Raw genomic sequence first — 20,605 nt, 5'->3', positions numbered from 1 at the left:
GAGGTCCGGCTAATCTTAAATTTATAAAATGAAAAAAAAGGCATTAAGTTATAAAGAATTTATTCTTTTTTAAGTTAAGAACATCAAATGATCTCCTGTTATGCTTTAAAGAAAAATAGCTTTGAGTTCAATTTATTATTATTATTATTGTTTTATTTTTGCATGGTATTATTTTTGAAGAATTAATTTGCTCCGTTTTCACATATATATATATTATTTTTAAAAACATTTATTTTTTTTATAAACAATACGATTATTATTAAAATGTTTATTTCAAATATTTCAAGAACTAATGTTGAATTAAAATATATATTTCACGAAAAGACTATTTTATTCATTATTGTATTCCATTTTCAATATAAGTATGTAGATTTTCTCTAGAAACATTTTATTTCTATTAAAATTTAATATGTACCACTCTTATTTATAACATTGCGACACATTAAAAATGTCTTTAATATCCAATTTAATCCGTTTATCGCACATAAGCAATAATTGTAATTTGTGCACACCGAAAACAAGCAGCTTGTCCCACTGTGCGGCAAAGCCAACGGCGGCAAAGTAAAATCCACATGGCAGTGGCCGCCAACGTCAAACGTTCATGAAACGCGGCCGCATGCGGACGTCGGTCGGAGCGAACGCATAAATAAAAGGCAAAGGCGAGAGCGAGAGAATCGCCAAGAATCTGAAAATCGTTTTTCGAAAAGCAAAAATAAAGACCCAAAAGCTAAACACACTCAGAATTGAGTTCGTATTCGTATTCGATGTGCATGTGAAAAGTGAAAAGTGAAAATGAAAATGAGCATTGGGCATGGTTTTCCTTGACGTTCGGTTGTGGTGTTTGTTGTAAAGCGGAAAATCAAATCAAAAATCCAAAAAAAATATATATATATATATACATAAATATATATACGAAAAAGAAAGGCAATTGTGAGTGAGAAACGTCCGTATACAAATATACATAATGTCGAAAATATATAGCTATTTTTGGAATATACTATATTGGACAGGCGCTGCATTGGAAATTTTTTTCAATTAGAATAAAATACATACTTAAGAAAAAATATTTCAAACATATATATTATAGATGTATATGCAATAAAGCACAATAAAATTGCAACTCCTTGGAATTGAAATACTTTTCAAGAAGAAGCAACGTTTTTTAAAAGCAAACAAAGCCCATAATAAAAACGATGCGACGCAAATTGAAATGTTTTCAGAAAAATAATGAAAGAAAACAGAAAAAGCAAATAAAAACGGAAATTTAATAAAGATCAACAAAAGAAACACACATAAAAACGAATGTACATAAAATTCAGCCTCTTCAATAAACAAATGTGTAAATTATATTTAAAAAAAAAAACATATATGGTGTGAACATTTTAAAATGAAACCAAATGAAATATAAGCTTAGGGATAGGGAAGATGATTTATATAGTTAAGAATGAGAAATTGAATTTTATGTATGGATATAGCTTGATAACTAGATTAAAGATTTGTTATAGTCTACATAAAGTCATAAAAAACGGTGATATATAAATTGTATTTTTCTGATTTATGTTAACAGAGCTAAAATTGCATATAAATTAATTTAACAAGCTTTTAATTATTTGTTATTTAAAATTCATTTTGTTGGATTTTGATTCTGATACATTCAAGTGTTTCTATCATGTTACTTAAGATATTTTGTACTATAGTTAACTAATCAGAAAAACGCTTTTAAACTTTGTACATTGCCACGTTCAGATATATTCCAGTACAACTAAACATATAGTCAAATCTTTTCGATTTCTTATGTTTTTCTCATGCTGATGATATCATGAGAAAATTATTTTCAATTCTTGTTGTTAACTGATCTAAAGATGCTTTCAAGCTTTGTATTATGCTTGGTTCGGATATATGTCAATGCAGTTTAACAGCTAGTCAAATCTTTTTGATTTTCTAGTTTCAAGTTTTTTCCAAAATTCCCAAAGCAAGTGAAGTGCGCGCTGAAAATTGTGTTTGGTTTATGCTGAACGCAAAGTTAATGCTACATGCCACAAAATCCACTTGGCCTCTTGTTGTGGATTTGTTATTGAAAAATTGTATTTTTGTATTTGTGTATTTGTGTGCGTATGTATTTGTATTCCGCTGTGTTATGCGATAGGTGGTAACGTTTCGTATAGGGTATTAAATTACAAGACACCAAAGTGCGCGCGAACCGAACACGCTCACAGGCATACAGCTACATCTACAGCTACGGCTACAGCTACAGCTACAGATACGGATACAGATACGGATACAGCTACGGATACGGCTATGTGTGTGTACGAGGCGCAGATACAGATACACGTTGGGTATATAAATACTCGCCGCCGCCGCCGTCTGCTTGCGTGCGTATCCAATGGATGCGAAACAATATGCAAAGCATAGATACAAACATACAACAGCAGAAGCGGCATGCTAGGCGCTTTCTGAAAATTAAGAAGACGCTGTAATTAATTATGGCCCAAAAAACTAAGAAAAAAATGAGAAAAAGGGGGCGGCATTTGTGGGCGTGTTCAGGTCATAATATGAGCAGATGCAACCCATTCAATGATTGATCGCCAACTTCGAAATGAGAAAATCTTCAAAGAAAAAACAGTCTATAAGAAATGCCATAATTTCAACTATTATTACAGATGAGACTTCTATCTTTGGCATTATGCGAATAAATTTGAGATATTATTTTTAGCAATTATACAAATTTGAAAGTAGTTCTTAAGTGTCTTAAATGGCCTGACATACAGCACATTTAAGCATACACATTTTTATACTTTTAAAGATCTAAGCTATATCCAAACATAAAGCATGGAATTCACTTCAGCAACATAAGCAGAAACTCTAAACAAATGTTGTCTATAGAGTCTAAGGAGTTCGAAGAGGCTCAAGAGTCGAGTCTCGAGAGTCGAGCTTGTTCAGCAGATAGTTTTACTTTCATAAATCTATCAGATACATTTCTATGCTATAGAAATACTGTAACTCGCAAGCAATACGCTTTCAATTGAGTTAACTAATTGAGATGTTTAGCTGACAATCGCGTTAACTAATTCAGATGTTTAACTCGTCATTTCTCGCGTGTTTCAGTTAGCCAGCCTGTTGAGTCCGGTTAACACTACAAACGGCCCAGTTAACAATGTCGGCCAAAACGTCACCGTCCAATTCGCGGGATGGCAATGTGACGGCTGCTGCCAGCGTTGTGCCACCAAATGTGGCAAGCGGCGTTGTTCAGATCAAAAAGGAGCTGCCCAGCGACGAGATAAAGGTACGTTTCATGAATGAAAACAAACTCACAGATACACAGGCACACACATACACACACACACACACACAGAGATATAGATACACAGTTGCAGATACAAATAAATCTCGCGTAATTTTCACCTTAATTTTTGGCACATAGCAAGACAACAACTAAAAAAGAAAACACATTTATAATTAATTACTTCTGTCTGCACATCGTTTTTAAATAGTATTCAATAACAAGGATGCAAAAACTAAATGAAAACAACAACAAAAATAACACACACACAACACGCATTAAAAAGAAGGAAAAAAATTGTTTAAACTTTTCATAGCGCAACAAATTTATATTTCTTTCGGTCTTTTTTCTATATTTTTGGCTGCAGTTGAAAATTTGTGCTTTCCGAGCAATTTATTATTGGTTATTTATGGTTTATTTTTGAAATTTTTTTTGATGCTATTTGGAAAGGTGAATAACACACGGATTTTGTGATTATATTTAAAAAGATATTCTTTGATTAAAAGTCACAAAGCTAAAGATTAAAAGGGTTTATTAAAAGTTATTTAAGCATTTGATTCAAATTTGTGGCATATGCAAAAGTGTTTCACTTCTGTTTGTTTTAATTGTGTTTTATTTCGCTTTGTTTCAATGGTGATCCATTTCCATTTGTTCCAAATGTGATTCATTTCCATTCATTCCACTCCAATATTTGACATGGATTCAATCCCAACTATTTAAGTTATGTGCAACAGTGTATCGCGCAGCTGTGAGCTTTCTACTGCACTCTTCCTACTGGCTGGCTATACCGGAACGTTCGGAAAACGACCCCGTATTGCCGTAATTGCCAACAAAACAAAATGGAATTGAACACGTTGCAACCAGGTTGTATATGAATAACTTATTGAAGGTTATGCATGATTTATCGTTTATGTACTAAATGTCAAGTAAATTTTTCAAAATTTCAAAGGCCATTTATGTCTATTAATACCAATAAAGCTGCATATTTGTATCCTACATACAATTCAGTCCTTTAAATTCTAAACAGAAATTCCAACAAGTATAAACCAAAAAATTGTGCATCATTAGTTTAGAATTACCGCAAACATGAAAACAAATACATACATACAATCTAACACACAAACTTTTCCTGTTAAATAAAAAAAGAAGCAGACAAAAATGCATAATCTGAATCCCCTGAAAGGTAGAAACTGAACCAAATGTTCAGTTTCAATTACAATTTCCTTGGTGATGCACAGCATTTCGAAATTTCAAATATGCAACTGCCATGAAAAGTTCTCTCCCTCTCTCTCTGCCTCTGACTCTTGCTCTGTTGTTGTTCTAAGCCTGCTCTCGCACTGCCCGCTTTGACCATTAGCTTGGCTGGTTTTGCATTACCATAACAAAAATTCACAATAACTGTGCTTCGCTTAGATCCTGGGCCTGCAATTGGTTGTAGGAGCGCAGAGCATTTGTAAAAGGAGTTGGCAACTCAGACAGCAGCAGCGCTTGCGTCGCTGTTGGCGTCGACGTTGGCGTTGGCGTCAGCGTCGAAGTCTAGCAATTACGATTACGCCAACATTGTGCGAGTTAACTGTAAACCGAAGCAGCGTTGGTAATTTTATATTGATAAATTTTTATAATCATTTTAACGAGTGAGTGAACGAGTGCCACACTCTGTGTGTGCGTGTGAGTGAGTGAGTGAGTGTGTGTGTGTGTGTGTGTGTGTGCGCGCGCTGTGAGTGGGTTGCAAATAGAAGCAGACTGCCTGCCTCTGCTTCGCATTGAGTCTGAGTGTCTCTTCTTACCTCGCTGCCCGCTAGCCCGTTACCGCTACCCGCACTCCCCACACTCTTTAATATCTTGCGCTGTGTGGTGAGTTTTTCGCCAAATGAGCAAAATTAATTTAATGCCAGAGACCCGCGAGAATGACAACAACAACAACAACAATAACAGCAACGTTGACGGCGGTCGCACAACATTTTTTTGTAGCTATTCTTGTTGTTGTTGTTGTTGTTGTTGCACGTGTAATCGGATCGGTAAATTGAAATTGTAGCCGCTGGCTTGCAGTTGAGCGCAATGATATTATTAAACAGAAAAATTATTATAATGAATGGAGCTGCGTTGGGATTGGGTTCGGGTTTTTTTCTTCTCTTCTCTTATTTTTTTTTTGTTTTTTTTTTTTGGCATGAGCTTTAGCTCTGGTCTTTGGTTATAAATTCGCCTCGTCTGAGTCGGCAACTTTGCTTAAATGGCGAGAAAGTGGGCGTTTCAGGGAATTAGCTCCTATGCCTCAATTTCCATATAAAATGTGTGTGTACATAACACAAATTGGGACATAATTAAGTTAAAGTAAACCCTATTGGAGTTATTTAAAAATGTGTTCTGATTTGATGTTTAAAATAATTTTTTTTGAAAATTAAAAATAAAAATCACTTTATTATTATTGTTATTATTGTTAAAAATTATTTTATTTGTATTAATAAGATTTATAATTATTATTTTAATTTTATTTTAATTTTTTTTTAAATTAATATTTTATTGTTAATTAATCAATCAGAAATATATATGTATATACTTATATAGAATATGTTATCGAACTTTGGGAAAATTAAGAAATACTCACATAGAATCTTTTATTCCGATATATATGTACATATATGTATATTGATTTGTATATAAATTCATATGTTTGCATAAAAATTGTATAATGTAGCATACAGTAAGTTATATTGAACTATACTAGGCTTGGGTATTTCGCATTGGATATATTGGACATTGAAACAGATATTATTCCGTGTCTATGTTATAATTTCTCAAATGCCGACACATAAACATTTGCTTCATAAGCGTATCATGTTCATGGATTAATAACCCATTATACCCCATCAACCCCTAATTGCCGACCCACAAAGTATGCAACACTTTCTGTATTTTAGACAACAAAAAAACTCAATTAAAAATATGAAAATTTAGCTGTTTTTTAACCTGGCTCAATGGCCGTGTCGTAATTACAAGCTGCATTTGCTGCAAAGACAGCGGCAAAATATGTAATGGAGTGAAAGAAGAAGCAATAACAGACAACATAATTACAACCCGCCAATAACAACGAACAACAAACAACAACAACAGCAGCAACAACAACAACAACAGCAACAACACGCACAACATTAACGCGCCTCATGGGTGCAATTCGATAGGTCTGTGGTAAGACGATACGCTTCAAGGTTTCCGCTTTATGACAGCGTCGCGTCGTCGCTCCAAAACCCAACCCGAGCCGAACCGAGCCTAGCCAAACGCCGTGTCTCAAAAGGATGTGCACAGCGCAAAGGACACGCACTGCAAATATACACGTGGGGCGTTTCACTCAGTTTCTAAGCCTAATAATATTGTTAATAATTTGCTACAACTTACAATTAAAGCCTCTAAATGTTGTCTTACGCTTCAAATTTGTATTGCAACTCAATCAGTTTGGGCCCACTGTAAGCACAGCAACTGCAGTAACTGCCCTCGCTTGATAACAATTTTGGCGCATTTATATAGATTGCGTATATGAAATAAATAACTGTAAGTGGGCGTAAGAAATGATATTGACAAATACAAGAGTTGTTATGCCAGACACAGTACGCATTAAGGTCACACGAAAGTATAATAAAAAGTTCATAAACGAAAGGTTATATGGTCTTAAGATATTTATAAAAAAATATTCCTGCACTACCCAATTCCAACAAACTCTCAAAACACAAACATATTTCTAGCTGAACGCATTTTTGTCACAGCCAAACATTTCAACTTGATTTCGCATTTAAAGTTTAATTTGAATATTTTTTTTTAATATTTGTTTTATTTGTTTTGCCGAGAATCAGCCAGAAATTTAGGCTATAGTATAGTTTGAATATAGTTTAAAAATAATATAATTTAAAAAAATCGTTTTTAACTTTCTTTGAGCTAAGGCTTCGCCCAGCTTAGGTTTTTTTTATTCAAGTTTCATGTATTCCTTTCCACACACGACATGTTTCTGTTTCACCTTGCACCTTTAATTCCACTCAGTGCAGTGGATTTTCCGCAATCGGTGAATCGCCTAAAAATCCCATTTTGAGGTAAAATGTTCAGTTAAATGAACTTTTAAAATGACAAAACCCTTAAAATATAGACAGAGCACAAACATTTCTAGATAACTCAGCTTAAAATCTTCGCTTGTTTTGCTTTTCGAATTTACAATTATAAACGAAGTAAATCAAAATCATTTCGATAATAAGATAGTATTTTGTGTATAATTATATTTAACATAAAATTCTTAATTAATAATCATGCAAAGACATTCAGTTTAGGGGAGTTAAGGGGCAATCTAGGCAACCTCCAGCTATTTACTTACACCCACGCGCACATTCATATCCTAGTTATAAACTTCTGCATACACACATACAAGCTCGCACAGGACAGGGATATTATATTACAAACACAATGACAACGCACTGGCCTAGCAGCTACTCAGGGACAACAGCAACAACAGCCCGCCGACACGCCCCCAGCCCGCCCACACCATTCCCCTCCCCCGGCATGTTAGAGCGTAGAAGAGGTTCAGGACGGAGGGGGGGGGGGGTGGTCTTAGGCACAGTCATAGCTCAAATGACGCGGCAGCAGCAGAACTTTAATAACAGCGTCGCAGATTAAATTACAAACAAAATGGAATATGATAAAATCTATGCGAAAACACCAGCAAATGCAGTTGGCAACACATGCACACACACACACACACACACACACAATATGAAGTGTGCGAGAGAGCGGGCGTAACATGAGGCACCCTGTGGAGGCAGCATCAGTCTGACAGCTCCTACTACACAGGTGGCGCAGGCGTGCAACGTTAGTTAGAGCGAAATAGCAACAGCTCAAATTAAAATAACGTTAAATTAATTTGAGCCACTGAGTGGGCGGCATTATGTGCCGCAGTGTGAGTGAAGGGCACGGAATGTTGTAACTCCATCATGCTGTGACCTGCTCTGAGCTGCCGTTGACTCTGACATGCGTCAGATGGCGCTCGAGTGCAGCTGCAGCATTGATGTTTCCAATGGCATCAAGTGCAATGAGAGGCTCTTTTGTGTTAAATGAGTATAGAAATGCACAAAGAAATAGATAAAGCCATGAAAACAGGGTGTTGAATTTGAGTTGCGAGCGAGCGGAGGGCGGAATGTGTATGTATGTGAAATAGAAATAGAACAAAAAATTAAAATACCGCTCAGTGTGTGTTGCTTATATGATTTATGGATATTATGGATATATTGAAGACCTTGCCTTCACAATGTAAAGTAAAAGAAAAGCCTTGACAATTTAAGGAATATAATATTTGTCTCATATCAAAATCGGAACTATCCGTCAAAACTCTTTCAAAATATCCTAACTAAACTTGATTTTTATGGGCTCTTACATTCTACCCAAACAATCTTATCAACATCGGACTACTATATCAATGGAAAAATTGGTAGAAAAATGAGTTTTGTTTAATGCTTCTAAGGATCTATATACATATATAATTAAATATATAAATATAATCTAACATGAAGAAATAAAATATATAAGTGGAGGATGAAGGAAAAATAAAATTGATAACATTAAAAATTAATTAAATAAATCCCATTTCTCATGATGCCACAAAATAGACCAATTTCCGTAATTCTTGGTCTAAGTCCATGTCATACACCTACATATAGTAATAGGTCGTATGTCAAGCTTTAACCGAATCTTCACTAAAGCAGAAAGGTCATTGTAATACAATACATAGACGTATATATGTGAATGTGTACTATGAGCAATTCAATACACTAACAGTTCCATAAATACATACGTATGTGTAGAGCCAACCCATATCTCATGTACACACATTAAAATGAAATAAAATATTAAGTTGCAAAACAGCAACAACAACAACAACAGAAACAACAACAACAACAAGAACACATGAGGAAAACTGAAAATTCACACAGATACAGAGACAGCGCTCCCAAGTATGTCATGTAAGAATTCAAAAGAAGGACGCGCGTCATTCAATCCCGAGCTATCGATATTCGATTACAACAAACTAAAAACCGACTGACTTTGTGCACGACACACACACACACACACACACACACGTACACACACACATGCTTGTGCCTTACCGTTGAGAAAACTAGCGTAATTCTAGAATATGTTGTTGCTGTTATTTTCATTTTAAATGGGGTACATTGATTTTGGGCAACTGCATGTAACAGGCAGAGGGAGGCTTATCTGACTCTATTAAGTATATTTATTCTTGAGCGGAACGAAGAGCTGAGTAGATCTATACAAGTTTGGCCATCTGTTTGGTTGTCTGCTAGGGATCTGAAATTTGATATATATATATTTTCTTATATCACACGCAAAACAAGTTTATAATACCTTGCTTCAATAACTTCTTTAACTTTTTTTTTAGCATAACTCTAAAAATCGAAGTGCTAGATACACAAAAAAATGATATTTAGATACTCTTAAAGTGTATAAAGATTAGGATTATTTCACTTCTTAGGATAGTTCTTAACTTAGAGCCTTGAGCTTTGGTATGTACACACATTTGGGTGTCATTTTGATTGTCTGAAAATTGCATAAGACTTAGACCAGAAACACTTTAGTTATTTAAGAGTGTATTTTCCATTGGGTGGGACCAAAGGCAGAGCAATCACAGTCGCAGTTCAAAAAGTTCTCAGGGCAGCTTCGGGTTCAGGGTATCTTCTAGTCGAGCACTGCGGACTCGATGCCTCTTGTTTGGGGTGGTGTTGCTGGTGGTTGGTGGCGGTGGTGACCGAGCGGGATTGGGTTCGGCCCGAGCAACGTCTCCGTCTCTGTCTCCGACTTGGGCCTCACGCTGCTAGGTTGCAGCTTGGTTTAGTTCGTTTTAGTTTTAGCAGCAGCAGCAGCAGCAGCAGCAGTAGCGCCACAGCTCAGTTGAGCCGAGTTCAGTTTACTGGGTTCAGGGTGAGTTATTATAAACGTATTGGGTTGCCCATCGTCTCCGTCGTTAGCCATTGCCAGCGTATACTTTACATTATTCTATTGGGTTTCTTTTTGAGTAACCGTAGACATGTATTAATGTGGCCGACTCGCATAACACACTGCGCCCAGGCATTGCCAGGGGCCATAACTATGAGCACAAAATGTTGCAGGAGCTGCTTTTAGCCAATAGGTGCCAAAGGCTCTGCCTGGATGTGAGCTATTCGACTTGCACTTGAAAACGTAAAGTTGTGTAAAACATATCTTTCAATAACTAATTGATTAACTGACAAACTAACTGACTGTCTGATTGAATTCTGCAATTTAACAGGTTTTTGAAAATGTTATCCTCTAAGTGGAAATTTTGGGTAATACTTATTAGCTCAAATATATATGTAAATAAGAAGAAATGATACAACAAAATACGAAACAAATTGTTCAGAGCTCGGAACTAACTCTTATAACAAACTGTGAGGCGCAGCTAACTTAACTCTGCATTAAGGAACCATGGAACTAGTTCCAAATAGAAATACGATTAGTTATCTGAGACAAGTTAACTATATAGAAGTTTCTTAAAAGAATTCCATTTTTGAAATTAATTTATTTTGGAACTTGTGCCACAAGTTGCTTTAGTTTTTCGCGCAGTGTATGTAATGACTGCGACAACAATTGAAGTGGCTCTCGCAACGGGAACGGGAACTGGCACTTGGACCTGGACTCGAAAATAAAAATATAAAAAAGCACTCGTCAAGTCAGCTCCAGTTCATTTGCGATTCATAATAAAAGCGCAAATCTGATATGTTTTTGTAAGTTGAGATTTTGCGAAATTCAACAGGCAGAGCGAGAGGGATAACGAGAGAGCGAGAGAGATAGAGAGAGGGGGAAAGAGTGTGTGAAATAAGAGGAGCGCTGCTATTGCCAACTGTATCTGTCAGATACTTTAAGCATTAATTATGGAAATGTTGATGGGGAAATGTGGCGGGAAACGAGCAAATAACAGACACGGGCAGGCTCACAGACAGACACAGACGGACAAGCCAGACAACTCACAACTCCAGCAGCAGCAGCAGAAGAAGAAGAAGAACAACAACAACAACAACAATAAAGAGCATAAAATTACATTTTTTAATTAATTGATTTTTATTCGCATTGCGGTTTAGAATTTCAGCGCTTGCAATAAGCGCAAGTTTAAATGTCGTCGTCGTCGTCATCTGTGCCGGAGGCTGCCCTCCCTAGCATAACCCCCAAACCCCCCCCCCCCCCCCCCCCCCCTACCGATAAGGCAGCTGCCTGCCAGCGAACGCACAAATCAGAAATTAAAAACCAAACATAAATTAACAGTCAAATGATATTAAAAACCTACAGACAGAGACAGAAGCACACAAAAAGCGAGATAGCTAGACGAGAGAAAAGAGAGAGGGGGAGAGCAAGAGAGAGCAGTTATCAAAAGGTGGAATTGATATGCCAAGAGCTAACAGCAAATGCGCCTCCGATTACCGCACAGTTGGACTCGGACTCTGCGAGTGGCTGCGACAGCCAGAGCTGAACTTGAGCCGGGCGTGCGTCTCCTGCCTATGCTAAAGCCCCCTATACCCAATGCTGACCCCCCCCCCCCTCGTCCACCGTACCGCCAACCAACCTACCAGTGCACAGCTCGCTCAGCGACGAGGTCGCACCTGAGGCGTGTAATCGATACGCCTTGCAGCCAGTCACAAGATTTTTATCGTGCGAATTGTTAATACCCTACACAGACACAACAACAACAACAACAACAATAACAATAACAACTTGGCTCAGAGCGGGGCCGAGCCAAGCGAGCGTGTGACTTGGCAGACGACGTGCAGCCGCCGCTGATTAGACGTGTCTTTGCGTGTTTTGTCATCAAGTTAGCATCGCTTTTGCCCACTGTGCCACAGTGGGCCATATCGTGTGTCCAGCGCTGGGTGTCGCATAACAAATGCCAAGCTCTTGAGCAGCAGCTAGTTAGCAGCATTGGCATAGATTTCACAGTCCAAGTGATTCATTCGCCATTTGCCTGCCTTTAATTGTTGCCCAAGATTTGCCAAAAAAATCAAAAGAACAAAAACAATAACAAGAAAGAGAAATCGTGTCTGTCGGCAGCCACGCCCACAATTGCATGTCGCATGTCGCATTCAAGCTGTCAGCGCTTGTGTCAACATTTTCCACATGTCGTATGAGTAATTTACCATTCCGCAGAAGCACCAAAAATGTTCTGCCTGCCCAGTAAATCTGAGCTGCGGTCGAATGCAGTGGCGTAGTCAGCAAGGGGTTCAATTAAAATGAATTCATAAGAAATTATTATTTTTTAATGATTTATGTATTAAACGGCTTTGAAGGTCAAAATATGTTCAAGGCTTCAAACAAATACTATTTTTTTGGGCAAAGCAACTTAAAAATTTTTCATAATTAATTTTCACATAATCAAATACAATCGTTTTTTCAAATCTTGTAAATGCTTTAAGTTTTTATTTATGGACTTTTATATTGAAATATATCAATTTTAATGTTGCATTTAGCGACCTTTTTTTTGTTAATATTTAATTAGCTGACTAGTGCTCCAGCTAATTAAATATTATATGATATATATTACTTTATATTTTAATTAAAAAATGGAAAGGTGGCCAAAACCAACACTCTTGTTGTATATATGTATGTACCTTTTATCCTTTGAAGTTTTAAATAGCATTCCTATCATCGAACTTATTTATAATAAATAGATAGATAAATAAACAACCTAATACACTACACTACACAAATAGCTTACTTTAGAATCAAGTCTTAAATAATTTGTACACATATTCTCTGCTCTGCATTTATAAATTCCTATCACCCTCTCAAAAACCAACCCCCTGCCCCTTTTATTGGCAACACCTCTGCCTCTGCGCTGATGCGTCGCTTTGACTACAAAAAGAGCAACAACATCGACGACTTTGAATATGAGAATTTCAATGTAATTTGATACGTCTTAATGCAGTTGCGTAGCCTTGTGTGAAATTTTTGTGTCCATACAGACTGCACATGTGTGCATGCACTCACACACACACACATGTACTATATATATATATATCATTTTGGTTTGTTTCATTTCAAGAAACAAGAAACGAAAACCCGAAATTAACTTCAAAAGCCGCAACAGTTCCTTGCTTCGACTTCGACTCGTCCCTGAACGGACGCCGACTCCGATCGGTCTTTTGAGGCGCATATTATTGTTGCTTAATAATACCCTATAAAAATTGTAAAGGGGTATTATAGTTCTGTGCAAATGTATGTTACAAACAGAATGAAACAGCTCCGAGCTAAGTCAATGTAGCTTTGTCCTGTCCGTCTAATCGTCTGCTAGAGACTAAATTGAAAATATATACTATCCCATATATCATGCAGAAGAATTCTTTTTCGATATCTGCTGCTATTTCGATAATATCGATAAATATCGATTTTAAAATTTAGCTATTCAGGCATAGCTCAAAAATTATAAAAGCTAAATACACTTAACTTGGTATGTAGGCCCCGCATTTTCCACAAAATTGAAAACTTGAAATTTTAGCTGTAGGTCCTCCTAGTCCCCGCGCAGATCTAGTTTATTTCCGATATTCGATAACTTGCCCCGTTTCCAAGTAATCGATAAAAATCGATATCGAATGGCTATATGGCTGCTATATGCTTGCCCTGAAAATCGCATAAGAATCGGACTATAAAGACTTGAGTTACTCAAGAATGCAGAGTTAGTTAAAATGAAGAAGAAGCACAGTAGAAGCAAAAGGGCAACTCAAACGATTTCAAATGCATTGTGCTTAGGGCATCTCCTAGTCAGGCACATCCGACTAAAACACTTCTACTTGTTTAAAAACAGTATTATATGCAGAAAGGCAACTCACACACACGCACACACACACACACACAAACAGTGCATATCAATGTCATGCCCAGCATCGAAGGGTCCGCCCTCCTCCCCCTGCTGCAGCTGCCGAAAGGCAGATCCCATTGCGAAACGAAGAGCAACAAAAGCAACACGAAGGATTATATGTGCGAATGTTGGCCCTTTCTCCAACTAACCTGCAACCCGCACACCCTGCTGCCCTGCAGCCCCCCTGAGACCCGCAGCTCCTGCGTTACCTCCATTATAAAGTTTTGTTTTGCGGATGCGTGTGTGTTAGTTGATATCCTTAAGTGTGTGTCTGTACGTGTGTGTGAGTGTGTGTGTGTGCCGCAAGTCTCATCAAAGTTATTAATTACAAATGGGGCATAATCCAAGCCCCAGCTCATTGAAAAACGTTAAAACTCATTTAAAAACTTATTTTAAAGGCAACTTTAAAGCATTTTCTCTAAAATTATATAATAAAATTTCTGCTTAACTTGGCAAAATTGATTTCAAGTAATATTTTATTACATTTTCGCATTATTTCTGTCGTATGGAATTGCCAAAAATACTGCAAAAAGTATTACAGAATTAAGCGAATTTTACGGATAGTTGAGAATATGATTTAATTAAAATAATTAATTTAATCTCTTATGATTTTCATATTAAAAGTTCTCTTACGTCAGGCAAGCATATTGTTTTGATGGGTCTCTTTAATCTAATTTTATCTTATAGTTTGCGGCAATGACTGCAAGTCCATTGAAAATATGTCTGTTGGTTCGCTTTTCCGCTCAAATCAATCGCTTCGGGCCGTAAACTATGTTCTCCACATTTTTAACCCCAGGTTTTGCGTGCATGAAGGAAACTTTTTAATAAATCTTTTATTGCAAAGAACGTAACGAAGTTTCGTATATTTTCAATTAAGTAACAGAATATCTTTAACTATATTCTGCTCAATACTATCTCTCAGTTCAGTTCAGATTAGGTTCTTAGCTAATTATGGTCTGTGACTGGGTCAGCCTCATAAAGTACATGTAAGTAGTTTTTAAATTAAAATTATGGTGAGGTCGTGCTTCCAAGCTGAAATTTTATTTAGGGCAACTCTGCACTTGGTAGAGATGGACTCCTTTCATGGAAAAAAGTAGCAATAAGGGGAGCTTTTTGAGTACTAATTTTTTCATCCCATAACGTTTACTTTAGGTCTTAAATCATTAAATTCACCAAAGTAAATAAAACAACACGTGACGGGCGTGCTTTTATGTAAACTTACTGTAGTTCACGTCTGTTATCTTAACAGAATTAAGTTATGTAAACATTCCCGTTATGTAACATTGCAGTTGTTGCATTTTACTTTTCTTTATCTTTCACTATATATCTTTCTTATCATGCATGTTATTTCACAAAACAAACTCAAGACGAGCGTTTGCTGTTCTGATGTTCTATTGATTGGATCAAATTCATAATACCCATTTAAATATTGTTAACAATAGCAGATAATATCGTTGAAATATAGCTGCCACCGCATTGGCAACACATTGTGGCTGCTGCTGCAACAAGAAGCAGCCACAATTATGCGGCTCAGTGAGCTGCACCTGTTGTAGATAGGGCTAAAAGAAAAACAAGAAGCAGGGTATATAGGTCGTATTGAATTGCCGCCAGATACAGCTACCTGGCACGCTCTGGCTAGGGCCTGAAAGGGCTATTGAATGACACGAGCCACGAGTTAGTCCCGTGTCTGCATTTGGACGAACTGCGTCATCTGCGTCATACAATTGGCATGCCCGCAATAATATGTTAATATTGATTTTGGCTATGCTTCTGTTTCGTTCCAGGAATTCGCGCAGCACACCATGAACGAGCTGCTCGGCTGGTATGGCTTCGATGGCGTCGATGTGGATCGCCTGGATCTAACCGCCAAGACGTCGCGTTTGCTGCAAAGCGCCGCAGCTGTCGCGGCGGCAACGCAGCATCAGCAGCAGCAGCAGCAGCAGCAACAACAGCAGCAGCAGCAGCAGCGCAGTCACATGCGCAGCAGTCGCAGCAGCGCTCTGGCAGCAGCTTATCACAACAACAATAATAACAACAGCAACAGCAACAGCAACAACATCATCAACAGCAATCGCAAAGCGAGCAATTTGAACTGTCACAGCAATACAACAACACCCTCAGATCATGACACACGCAGCTCACGCGAGGATGACTCCAAGAGTCCGCACTCAATCGGCAAGCCGTCTGCCACAGCCCTGACGACGCCGCACAGCGAGGAGAAAATAGGTGCGTGTGAAGCAAGTAGAGAACTAACAAATACCCTGTAGTTGCCTAAAACATAAAAAATAAGAAAATAACTGTCAAATACAGTTGAAACTATTCTAACGGAGACAGCAAATAGTTTCAGTAATCTCTCCTTAACTATTTTTAACCATTTTAACCTCGACTCTATTAGGACGACACTCCTCTTAAGCGTACACGAATTGCGCAACTCTCAAATACAGTAATACCTCACCTAGCGAGCACACCTATTAATTTCTTGAAAATCTTTTTAAACATTTTTTAACGGACTTTATTAACCTGGCCTCCATTAGGCGGACAATCATCTTGAGCGTCCAAAAAAAAACGGAATGCTCTCTGTACGTCCAATAGCGTTTTTACTGTACATAACTATCGCTTATTTAACTTCCCTGGCGATAGTTTGTATGAAGTTGCCTGGCAGTTGCACTTAAAATAATACCTAGTATTTTAAATGTTACCCAGTTGAACACAGTTTTGGTTGCATTAAGTAAAATTAGCTATAGCGAGAAAGTCGTCTGGAAGATACATTTTCGATAGTTGCAAAATATGTTACTAGCTTTAAACAATACAATGCTATACTATACTACAAACAATACTATTTTTTGGGCTAAGCAAAAGGTTACTTTAACAATTATTTATAATTAAATATCATTTAATCAAATATCATAGTTTTTGTATCTCGTATCGTAAATGTATCTGCCAGGCGATAGCTCCTCTTAACTGCCAGACATAAAGTTTGTGAACGAGGGGAGAATATTAAATGTCGGACATGACGCTGGCAAAGGGGTTTCTATTCCAAATGCAAAATGCATTTCAATTTGAAATTTTCAATCGGAAATTTGTCTAGAATACTGTCTACGGCTAAGTAACACCACACCTATTTGATGGCTGCTGGGTATACAAATAACCATCAGTTGGTTTAGGACAGGCAAAAATCAAATTCATAAATTCAGTTCCTGCCACATTGTTGCAGCATCCTCTGCCTCGGCTGCTGCCTCTGTTACCGATATTTGTTTGCAACTTGAGAAGTTCGACTTGTGCCCACTCCGCTCCCCCTGTTACCCCCAATCACCAACCCCCTCTTACCCCGTGACGCAGCGAGTCAGTCATTATGCGAATTTTACACACAGACAGGTTTGAAACTTTGCTAACTTTGGCATCAACTGATTTTGGCAAAGTTTTTGGCTGTTGCAGCTGCATTATCAAATAACGGATTCATTAAGACCCAAATATGGTTTACAAATTTTGAAAACAGTGTATTTTGCGGAATTTGCCTGTAAATGGTCCGGAGCTGTGTCAGGGGCAGGGCCAGAGTCAGCGCCAGACCAGCCTATTGGGTAACCGCCTTGAATTTTGATGCAAACAAAAGTTAATGAACACATTTTCTGCACTGGAAGGAACAAAAAAACTATTTCATGTATGAAGTTATTTTTTGCTGTAAATGGTTGAGAATTGTAAGAATAGAATTTGTATGCGCAAGCTTTTAAAAGCGTAGAGCTAGAATTGTATGTATTTGGCGAAGAAGTCGGGCACTTAAGTAAACAGACAGATGGGCTTTCGAAGTGAACTCTTATGCGTCAGATTTATCTAGAGGATGGCGTATTAACTATGTGACCATGGACGACAGAAATAGTAACTAGCAATGCAATCGGAATCTACGTAACCCTGGGGAACAAAAGAGTTTTCGTAGCATATATAAAAGAAAGCGAAGGAATTTAATATGAACATGGATTATATATTGAAAAACATGTGCATTGCGGCTGAACGGACTGAAATATTATTGCATTGGTTTTATCATTAAATTTGAAATAACATTACTTGCGACAGAGAATAAGATGAACTGTAGAGCATACCTAATTGCTTTTGTCTGCAGCTGCCCCTCTCTGCGCTTCTCAACAGACTGACTTATGCCATATTTAAAGGTTTTCTTCGCTCTCTCTCGTTGCAGACTACAACAACTGCTGCTGGTGCCATCGGCCGATCGCTGAGAATGCGCCGGATTATCTAACCAGCACGGATGGACCGCGTTACTGCTCCGAGTCCTGTTTCACGCAGAGCCGTCGGGCGTCCTTCAAGAAGGCGAAAACCTGCGACTGGTGCAAGCATGTGCGGCACGCGGTCAGCTATGTGGACTTCCAGGATGGTGCCTCGCAGCTGCAGTTCTGCTCGGAGAAGTGTCTCAATCAGTACAAGATGCAGATATTCTGCAACGAGACGCAGGCGCATCTGGACATGAATCCGCATCTGCGCGATCAGGGTCTGGAGGCTGCCGCCGCTGGCGACGGAGCGGGTCTCATCACGCCCGATCTCTGGCTGCGCAACTGTCGCAGTCGGTCTGCCTCGCCTGCGTCCACCATTTCGGTGTCGCCCGGACCGGCGGCAGTCTGCATTGCGAATGCCTCCAAGCGCAGCTCGCCCTGCAACACACCGCCGAGCCATCCAAACAAACCTCTGATCTCAGTGGCGCCCATATCCAAATTGTCGGCGCAAAAGAGCCCCGCTAGCTCCTCAATTTCAACTGGTGCTCCGCCGCCGCCGCTGCCACAGCTGCAGCGGCACCACGTTCACGCTGGACCCAAGCCGGGCCGGCGCAAGCGTCCGCATCGCGCTGCCGGAGCTGCTGGCTCCGAAACGGTCGCTAGTTTGCTGCAGAAACAGCAGCAGCAACAGCAGCCGGCGCCGTTAAGCGCGGACTTTGCCGGCTCCAGTGTGCCGCTGCCCCCGCTGTCGCCCATGCCGGACCAGCAGCAGCCGCAGCCGCAGCATCAACAGCATCCACCGCAGCATCCGCCGCCCCAGTTGCCACAGCCAATGGGCCGCCCACCGACCGGCATACCGGGCGGTTACTTTGCCACGCCGCCCAACGGCATGCTGGGTCATCCATTTGGTGCTCGAGCAGCGCCACCGCCGCCGCATCCCTTCCTGCCGCCACCGCCGGGCATGCTGCCGCGTGGATTTGGCGCACACTTCGGACTGCCGCCGCCGCCGCAGCTGCAGCCACAGCTGCAGCCGGAGTTGCAGGGCGCCCTGGGCGCACTACTGGGCGCTGCGCCACCCGTCACTGTGATGGTGCCCTATCCAATTATAATACCGCTGCCCATACCCATACCAGTGCCATTGCCCATTGTGGACTTCTACAAGGCGTATCTGACGCCCGAACAGAGGAAGCGCTACGATGAGGAACGCGTTGCGGCACAGAGCACGAGCAGAGCAGAGGAGCAGCCACAACCGCTGGACTGCAGCAAGTCCAAGACAGAGCAGGAACTGGAACCGGACCAGCAGCAGCAGCAGCAGCAACAACAGGAGGAGCAGCAGCAGCAGCAGCAGGAGCCGGAGCAGGAGCAGCAACCGCAGCTGGAGGAGAACGTGGAGGAGGAAGAGATGAAATCCATACCAAAGACAAAGCCAGCTGGAACGACACCGTCGCCAGCAACATCGCCCACCACAGACTCGCCGGACGCCACGCAAGAGGCGACGCACTGCATCGTGGTGCACAACGTGGAGCCGGCGGCAGTCGACGCCAATGATAGTGCCTCAGCCGAGCTGGAGACACAGAAACTGCCCAAGCTAAAGATTACACGCCTGCAAACCAAACGCACGCTCATCCAAACCAAAGAGACGGCCACGCCCACATCTCCCACAGCTGGCAGCGGCGGTGGCAGCGGCAGCGGCAGCTGCAGCGGCAGCAACTGCGCTGCGGCAGCGGAAAGCACGCGGCCCTTGCGCAAGCGTAAAAGGATTATTGATTGTGATTTTCAGAAGATTGCGCTGAGGGAGCTGGAAACATTTGATGCGCACAATAACAACAGCAATAGCAACAGCAACAGTAGCAGCAACAACAATAACATCAACAACAACAGTAGCAGCAACAATAACAGCAAGGACGAAGAGGAAGCGTGCAATATGAACAGCAACAACAGTGCTAAAGCAAAAAAGTAGTGAATAGGCATTAACATAAAAGTGTAGTAGAAATAGTAGTAGCCCTTATTAAATATTAGCTCATATTATGGAAGTGTGCGTGCTGACTTAAATAAACATAATTAAAATTATAATTTTAATTTTAATAAACTGTAGTAGCACATAGTGCGGGCAAAATCAGAATTTAACTGAATGAATAAATTATTACAACTATGTACATAAAACAACAAACATATATGCGTATAATTTTTAATAAG

At 39.5% G+C, this 20,605-nt stretch overlaps 1 protein-coding gene across 1 annotated transcript; it reads left to right on the top strand.

Moving 5' to 3' along the window:
• Positions 1-608: 608 nt before the first annotated feature.
• On the top strand, positions 609-20,545 carry Sobp (Sine oculis-binding protein). Its single transcript, XM_064680553.1, has 4 exons — positions 609-930; positions 3,106-3,283; positions 15,974-16,415; positions 18,379-20,545. The coding sequence occupies exons 2-4, from the start codon at positions 3,155-3,157 to the stop codon at positions 20,367-20,369; spliced, it is 2,562 nt and encodes an 853-aa protein (XP_064536623.1). The 5' UTR covers positions 609-930; positions 3,106-3,154; the 3' UTR covers positions 20,370-20,545.
• Positions 20,546-20,605: the final 60 nt, after the last annotated feature.

Source organism: Drosophila montana, unplaced genomic scaffold (genome assembly GCF_035044405.1).
Source record: "Drosophila montana isolate Dmon_TW-CO22-7 unplaced genomic scaffold, ASM3504440v1 contig_2127_1, whole genome shotgun sequence".
In the NCBI taxonomy this organism is placed as follows: Eukaryota; Metazoa; Arthropoda; class Insecta; order Diptera; family Drosophilidae; genus Drosophila; species Drosophila montana.
This window is presented reverse-complemented; position numbering and strand designations above follow the sequence as displayed.

Bases quoted from the DNA above. Each gene is read 5' to 3' on its own strand.
- Sobp (XM_064680553.1), top strand. From the start codon at position 3,155: ATGTCGGCCAAAACGTCACCGTCCAATTCGCGGGATGGCAATGTGACG. The intron at 3,284-15,973 runs GTACGTTTCATG...GTTTCGTTCCAG, and splicing joins TGCCCAGCGACGAGATAAAG to GAATTCGCGCAGCACACCAT. The intron at 16,416-18,378 runs GTGCGTGTGAAG...CTCTCGTTGCAG, and splicing joins GCACAGCGAGGAGAAAATAG to ACTACAACAACTGCTGCTGG.